The sequence below is a fragment of the Semicossyphus pulcher genome, unplaced genomic scaffold, assembly GCF_022749685.1.
Source record: "Semicossyphus pulcher isolate SPU_LCO1_2020_fin unplaced genomic scaffold, fSemPul1.0.p SCAF_1, whole genome shotgun sequence".
Classification (NCBI taxonomy): domain Eukaryota; kingdom Metazoa; phylum Chordata; class Actinopteri; order Labriformes; family Labridae; genus Semicossyphus; species Semicossyphus pulcher.
The window spans coordinates 33,500,648-33,509,445 of NW_027211603.1; the positions used below are offsets into that span (position 1 = coordinate 33,500,648).

Genomic DNA, 8,798 nt, shown 5'->3' on the forward strand with positions numbered 1-8,798 from the left:
GCAGTCTGCCTGTGTCATTCATGATATGGCCACTAGATGGTGCAAAAATGAAGGATTTTTAAATCCTGCAGATCTTCTAAACTTAATCCAAAAGGCAACTGGACTTGGTTGAAGTTCTTAAGGACATTTCACCTCTTATCCGAAAGGCGGTGGAACGTCTTCAAGAACTTCAAGTCACTTCACTTACAGTTGCCTTTTGGATTAAGCTTAGAATTACCATGACCTGGATGACTGAGAACCTTCACAGACACGTTTCAAACAACATCTCTAACAGACAAAGAACTCGTGTTTGTCTTTAAATCATAAGACAAGCAATGTCTAAACTGAATAGGGTATACCACAAACACTGTACGACAGACTTCAGACACTCCCACTCATGTTTTTACCAGAATCACATATCCCATTGAATTATAAATATTTATTATCATTATAAATACCCAGGATACAATTAGAATCAATCAAAGTTCAGCAAACTCTTTGTAAGTTTTTCTTAGTTCCACTGTAGTCACATGCTTTCTTGATCTCGGACTGCTCAGTATGACTCAGATGGACAATAAACAAATTTGAATTTGAATTTGAAGTAGATGTAGCCTCTCTCATAAGACGTCACTTATGCATAAATTGTTATACAACAGATAGTTCCGACCAAGTAATCTGATTGGACGAGGCATTCCATGAGTGCTGACATATAGTACAACACCGCTGGGACTTTTCACTCGGTGTATCGCTCCACCTCAGCCAGGTGTTCTGAATATTGTGACATTACAGCAGACCGTGTATGTCTACATTGATCAAGCTGGTACTTCTGAATCACACAGCAGAGTTTTATTTCACTGGAAGATAATAAATTAAAACATACAGATAAATGTACAGTGGGTACGGAAAGTATTCAGACCCCTTTAAATTTTTCACTCTTTGTTTCATTGCAGCCATTTGCTAAAATCGAAAAAGTTCTTTTTTTTTTCGCATTAATGTACACTCAGCAACCCATCTTGACAGAAAAAAACAGAAAAATAGAACTTTTTGCAAATTTATTAAAAAAGAAAAACTGAAATATCACATGGTCATAAGTATTCAGACCCTTTGCTGTGACACTCATATTTAACTCACATGCTGTCCATTTCTTCTGATCCTCCTTGAGATGGTTCTACTCCTTCATTGGAGTCCAGGTGTGTTTAATTAAACTGATTGGACTTGATTAGGAAAGGCACACACCTGTCTATATAAGACCTTACAGCTCACAGTGCATGTCAGAACAAATGAGAATCATGAGGTCGAAGGAACTGCCCAAGGAGCTCAGAGACAGAATTGTGGCAAGGCACAGATCTGGCCAAGGTTACAAAAGAATTTCTGCAGCACTCAAGGTTCCTAAGAGCACAGTGGCCTCCATAATCCTTAAATGGAAGAAGTATGGGATGACCAGAACTCTTCCTAGACCTGGCCGTCCGACCAAACTGAGCAATCGTGGGAGAAGAGCCTTGGTAAGAGAGGTAAAGAAGAACCCAAAGATCACTGTGGGTGAGCTCCAGAGATGCAGTAGGGAGATGGGAGAAAGTTCCACAAAGTCAACTATCACTGCAGCCCTCCACCAGTCGGGGCTTTATGGCAGAGTGGCCCGACGGAAGCCCCTCCTCAGTGCAAGACATATGAAAGCCCGCATAGAGTTTGCCAAAAAACACATGGAGGACTCCCAGACTATGAGAAATAAGATTCTCTGGTCTGATGACCAAGATTGAACTTTTTGGCGTTAATTCTAAGCGGTATGTGTGGAGAAAACCAGGCACTGCTCATCACCTGCCCAATACAATCCCAACGGTGAAACATGGTGGTGGCAGCATCATGCTATGGGGGTGTTTTTCAGCTGCAGGGACAGGACGACTGGTTGCAATTGAAGGAAAGATGAATGCGGCCAAGTACAGAGATATCCTGGAAGAAAACCTCCTCCAGAGTGCTCAGGACCTCAGACTGGGCCGAAGGTTCACCTTCCAACAAGACAATGACCCGAAGCACACAGCTAAAATAACAAAGGAGTGGCTTCGGAACAAGTCTGTGACCATTCTTGACTGGCCCAGCCAGAGCCCTGACCCAAACCCAATTGAGCATCTCTGGAGAGACCTGAAAATGGCTGTCCACCAACGTTCACCATCCAACCTGACAGAACTGGAGAGGATCTGCAAGGAAGAATGGCAGAGGATCCCCAAATCCAGGTGTGAAAAACTTGTTGCATCATTCCCAAGAAGACTCATGGCTGTACTAGCTCAAAAGGGTGCTTCTACTCAATACTGAGCAAAGGGTCTGAATACTTATGACCATGTGATATTTCAGTTTTTTGTTTTTTTTAATAAATTTGCCAAAAGTTCTACATTTCTGTTTTTTTCTGTCAAGATGGGTTGCTGAGTGTACATTAATGAGAAAAAAAATGAACTTTTTCGATTTTAGTAAATGGCAGCAATGAAACAAAGGGTGAAAAATTTAAAGGGGTCTGAATACTTTCTGTACCCACTGTACACGATAAAAACAGCTGATCTGTAGTAACCTGTAGATACGGAGTGCAGGAGATTGTGTGTGTTGCTTGGCAACAAAAGTCCAGTTTCAGTTAAAGATACAATCTCAAATATTTCAGTTTTGTGCTCGAGTGCCACCCACTGGCAATAATTGATAATTATAGGAGCACACTTCCCAATTTAACCAGATTTCTCCGACTCTTTGCCTTGATCTGAGCGTCAAATTTGTTTCTTTTTCTTTGGATTTTCACTTATTTTTGAAGTTGTATCCATAGTCATAGATATTTTCTTTGCCGTAGCAGATTACTGTTTACTCACAATGCTTACAGAAACTGGAAGTGCTGCCACTTAGCTCTGCCTCCCCTCTCTGACAGACCAACCACTGCTGGGTGACGGAAAACACGTCACTAACTGGGCGTGATTTTTTCTGCGAATGTCGCAACAGAAACCCAATTCATAAAAATACGATATACTGCAAATGCAAAGGCTTTCATCAGTGGGCCAATAAGCTGTTGTTGATTGTTACTTTTTACTGCTATTTACCACTTGTATAACAGTTGTATAAAAGCAATATCACACTTGAGCTTATGATGTTGTACTGAATATCATCACGGCTTGGTCATAGGGGCAGAAGTACTGTGTGTTTAGTACAACATTACATGTGATATGGCTAAATTAATTTATGAAGGAGCACCAACAACAACAACTCAAATCATTGGTACAGTACTTGTATATACGGTAAAAACACATGACAGCAAACTCCATGTGCAAACTCCATGTCTGGCCTGTTAACTCTTTATCAGTCCAACATGAAAATGAAATCAAGCATCAAACACTCCACTTTTTTTTACTGGTTTCCTTCTATCTGCTGTCTAGCAGATGCCACTGTTTTGATTGTCACCATGGTAACCTGTGAGCTGTCAGTCACTTAAAGATGGCAGTATTTGCTGGTAGAGCTCAGTCATGTTGATTTCCTGGAAGGCTGCGGTCAGCTCTGGTAACGACTGGTAGCTTGTCACTATGAAACCCTGCAGACTGAAAGATGTGAAGAGAAACAGAGAGAGAGAGAGAGAGAGAGAGAGAGAGCAAATTAGAGCTGTAGAAACACTGCTGTGTGACCACTGATTATAAAGAAACCTGACTTTATTCCACCTGGAACATCAGAATCATGTAACAGTTATCCATACCCATGTCCTGAGGAGGAAGATGAAGGGGCTTCGAAGACAATCTTCATCATCTTCTCTTTGCATTTCTTGCCTGAAGAGTCCACGTCTACCTTCACCGTCTTCAAAAGCCGACAAAACTCCTGCAGATACGTGAGAGTCCATGAGAGTTATTTTAGTGAATATATTCTTCAAATACCTAAAAATCTCTTCATCTTATACGCAATGCAACATCCTTATAAACTGAACTGCCTTTGCCCCTGTGTTATGTAGTCAAGCCTCTTCAATTTAACAACAGTAACTAAGGGGCGGAACTTTGGATCTGTCTTCTTTATAGAGAGGGAATCCTTGATTTATTCTAACTTAAGCCTCTGCACTGTATTTATATCATAGCTGCAATGATCAGTCTATTAATCGATTCATCTTTTGATAAACAAATTATCATTTATATCATTTATGAAATTAATGAATCAGCGCTTGTTTAAACTTTTCAAACCAGATTTTTTAAATTTTATATTTTGAGGGATGACATATCACCAGATCAATAACTAAAATTATTAGTAAATTGATCAATTGTGACAATTATCCTGAATTTCAGCCCTGCTTTATACTACAAGATGCCTACTGGAATACATTACAGCACATAACAAGTAGAGGGCACTGTTGCTCTAGTCTGTAGGACAATTCTTTATGTTGACATGAGGCAGAGACTTGTACTTGACTTTATCAGTCATTTTTAAAAAGACGTACTGTAAGATTTCATGTGCATTGTGATCAATTAACCTTTTAATTTATAAGGTATACAATATGCCAAGTAAATAGTAAATATACTTAATGTGCATAAAGTGGTTACAAGTCATTTACAGGAAGAAGTAAGGTGCGTGATGCTGTGTTAAACATGCATTTTGGTACCTTGATGTTGGCTCGGTCTCCCTGCAGAATAACCAGAATACTGCGTCCCAGTAATAACCTCCCAGTGAGCTGCAGCTGCTGGCTCCAGCGCTCCAGCAGACCAATGTAGCGTTTTCGAGAGCGGATGTGGTCCAATGACAGAACAGCAATCCACTCCTCCTCTTTTTCCCTTTCTTTTTCTTCCTCCTCACCTCCTTTGCATTCTTCTTTCACCTCCACACACTGCTGTTGTTAACACGGGACACATTCAAATCATCATTGATAATAAATATTTAAGGCCTTCCATACATTTAACTTTCCTTGTGCTTTCAATTTCTGATATTGTTTTAAGCCTGGTAGGATCCACAGTTGCAACTCATCAGACAGACATTAAGTCATTGATTACCTGTGCCCACTCCACCAGCTGATGAACCATTGGCTCTGGTGTTAAGGCTGCAGCTTGATCAACCAGCTTTTGTCTGATGTTGTGACACTGAGTCCTGGAAAGACGAGTGGAAGAGACGGATATTTCTGGGGGACGGGAGGGGTAGAGGGGGTGTAGATGGAATAATAGACTCACGTCCAGCCCTCTTTTTCCTCCAACAGTAGTGTTGATTTGGACTACCAGCCCATCCTGAGCTGGAGAGTGACAGCACTATTAGTTCAAATGATTTGTGTTTTTAAAATCTATTGTCTATATTTTAGTTGGACTGAACAGCAAGTCATAAAATTTAACTTGTCATGGCCATTTTACTTTGAAACTTTAAATGCTTAATACAAACCAGTACCTACTGTGTATACTGTATAAGTGGTAACAATAAAGGAAGACAAGCAGACACAGAGACTGCAACAGTTATAGTCAACTTCCATTGTGTTGCAGTTAATCGAGGAAGTGACATCGTCCACTATAAAAAAATTATCCAGATTGACATGTTCAGTTTGTTTGTTACTTATATAGCTTTCGGTGTTTGAAGTGGAGAACTTGCCAGACTGCTGGAGTAGCTGAAACTCTCCTTCTCCGCAGTAAATGGATGATAAAACGGAAACTTCCTCAACAGCAGCTTCGGACATTATTTATGACTCGACATTATGCTGCAAGCTCCCCTTTTACATCTTAAACAAGAGAAATATCCTCCAATAATGTTGTGTTTTCAGTGGATGGGACAAATGTCCGCACGTCCTTGTCGTCCGGGTGGTTTCGCATACAGAGTTCATCAGTTCCGCTCACAGTTTCTTCTTCTTCTACTGCTTCTTCTTCTTCTTTGAGTTTTAATGGCGGTTGGCAAACCAGCTTAAAGGTGCATTACCGCCACCTACTGGACTGGAGTGTGGAGCAGTAGATTGGTCGGAGACAAAACAAAACAAAACAAAACAAAAAGTAAATTAAATTCTCTCTAATATTCTGGTTTCTCTTAAGTACTTGACTAGAAGACTGCAAACTTTAAATGATGTTTTTCCTACCAGATTCCCCAGTGTAATATTGCATTTACCCTAAGTTAGTTCTGATTTTAATTCCCGTCTTTGCTCATCATACCCTTTGCAATCTATTAGTACATGTTTGACAGTTTCCAGTTTATTACAGTATATGCATAGTCCAGTAGGGTGCTTGTTTATTCTATGGAGTGTTTGAGTTAATCCTGTGTGTCCAATTCTCAGACGTGTAATGACCATCTCCTGCCTTGGGTTCCTGCTCTGCATTCCACCAATGCCTACGTGTTTTTGAATACTGTAAAGATGTCTTCCTGTTTCACTTAGGTCCCAATGTTCTTGCCAGGTTTTTCACCCATGGTATTTTATGATGGTTTTAATGCCTGATTTACCTAATGGTATTTGTATGTCAATTAACTGTCTTTTTAATGACTGTTTCGCCAGTATGTCTGACTTCTCATTTCCTTCCACCCCTACATGAGCAGGCACCCAAAGGTAGGAGATATCCAATCCTCTATGATGTAGCCTGAGTAGCACATGAAAAATATAATTTATAATATCCTGTCTACATGACGACTTTCCGGATTTTATGCTTGAAAGGGCTGACAAACTATCAGAAGCAATTATGGCACTAGATTGTTTTTTTTCTTCCGACCTTTGTACTGCTAACAATATTCCTAGTAACTCAGCTGTGTACACTGAAAGGTGGTCAGATATTCTCTTTTTCACTGCTACCTCACAGTGAGGGATGAAGAACGCCCAGTCTCCGGTTCTTTTGAATCATCTGTAAATCTGAATAACTTGTGTTTGTGTTGGTCAATATAGTTCTGTACTATTATCCATTTTGGTATCAGTTAAGGTTTGTCTTTTAATTTTTTCTGCAGACTTGTATCTATGGCAAAATGAATCTCCACGGAGGAATAGTTGATGATGGAAAAGTGGGGCTTACTTTTAAATTACTTAGGCCTACATTCTGTGCCTTAGCATTTCCTATCCATCCAAAACTATACAATCTGGAATCATTATGCTCCCAACACTCTTGTAAAATGTCCTTTGTTGGATGTGATCTACCATGTCCTTGCAGATTAACCCAGTATGCCAACATAAGCTTCACCCTCCTAATTCATAGAGGCATTTTCCCCATTTCGACTTGCAGTGCAGACACTGGTGATGTTTTAAGCGCTCTACTACAAATTCTGAGATCCTGAGCCTGTTCAATATCCAGCTTTTTAAGGTTGGTTTCTGCTGCAGACATATAAGCAATACTTCCATAATCCAGGGCTGCTCGCATAGGAGTAAATGTTTAATAAACATGTCCTACTTGCTCCCCAATCTCGCCCTGACAGACATCGCAGTATATTGTTGATCTTTTTGCACTTGTTTTCCACTTTGTCAATATGTTGACACCAGGTAAGCTTTTCATCAAACACAACTCCAAGAAATCTAACCTCCATAACCTGTTCAAGGACTTGTCCCTATAATTTCATGGGTACTGATTTATGGCGTTTAGCGAAGCATATGACTTGTGATTTTCAATTTACATTTTAAATCCACATTTGTTTGCCCATTCTTGTGATTGTCCTATATTTTGCTCCACCTGTTAAATGTTATTAATCATGATGTTAAATAATAGCAGACTGTACACACTACCCTGTGGTGTTGCATTTTCAAATGAATATTCATTGGAATACTCTGAACCCACTCTAACTTTTATTGTCCTCCCAAACAGGAAATCTAACACACAGTTATACATCTTGCCGTTTAAACCTAATTTTTTAAGTTTGATAAGAAGTCCCTCTTTCCATAGCATGTCATATACTTTTTTAACATAAAAAAAACACGGCAATCTCCATTTCTTTATTGGTTTGGGCTTTTCTGACTGCTGATCCCAGACATAAGACCAAGTCCATTGTCCCTCGCCCCTTACAAAATCCACTTTGATATGTAGAAAAAAGATCTTTACTCTCTAGATAGTGTTAGTCTCTCTGTTACCATCCGTTCCATGGTCTTCCCTAATTGTGATGTTAGTGCGATGGGTCTATAGCATGTTGGATTTGATGAATCTTTACCTGGCTTAAGTATTGGTACTATAATTGACTGCTTCCATATTGATGGGATTATGCCTGTATCCCATATCATATTAAACAATCTTAATACTGCATCAAGTGCACTACCTTCCATGTGAGCTAACATGCTGTAACAGATATTATCTTTCCCTGGTGAGGTTTGCTATGTGTTAGAAATGGCTCTCCTTAATTCAAATATATTAAATGGTAGATTTATGGTAGAAGCTAGGTCTTCTCCTGATGTAGCCCTTCTATCTGTAACTCCTGAGTTTTGTGCCATGATATTGTCTCTACACTGCTTAGCTTTTAAGGATAGATTTTCAGAGCTGTGGATCTTCAAAAAATGTCTTTGCAAGAAGTTCTGCCTTTTCTACATTACTAATTGCATTTATGTTACTGCTAGTCAACACTGGTATTTCAAAGTTTTTCTTTATGCCATTAATTTTCCTAATCGTTCCCCATACATCCGAAAGCTGTGTTTCTCTCCCAATTTTATTACAGTATTGTCTCCAATATATACGTTTTGCTGATCTGATCGTTTTCCGAACTGTTGCCTGTGCTCTTTTGTAGTCTATCAATGTATCCATTGTGTGGTGAGCTTTTAGCTGTCTAAATGCTCTATTTCTCCTTTTAATTACTTTGCTGCAATTATCATCCCACCATGGTACACACTTTTTATGTTTGCCTCCTGCACACTTTGGAATAGTTTCTTCTGCTGTCTGTGTAATGGATGTAACCATCTTTTT

At 39.5% G+C, this 8,798-nt stretch overlaps 1 protein-coding gene across 1 annotated transcript; it reads right to left on the minus strand.

Annotated features, from left to right (window-relative positions):
* Positions 1–442: 442 nt before the first annotated feature.
* On the minus strand, positions 443–5,670 carry rwdd3 (RWD domain containing 3). The gene is made up of 5 exons (XM_069658106.1): positions 5,545–5,670; positions 4,965–5,197; positions 4,580–4,804; positions 3,692–3,810; positions 443–3,539 (listed from the first exon to the last, which is right to left on the minus strand). The coding sequence occupies exons 1-5, from the start codon at positions 5,627–5,629 to the stop codon at positions 3,425–3,427; spliced, it is 777 nt and encodes a 258-aa protein (XP_069514207.1). The 5' UTR covers positions 5,630–5,670; the 3' UTR covers positions 443–3,424.
* Positions 5,671–8,798: the final 3,128 nt, after the last annotated feature.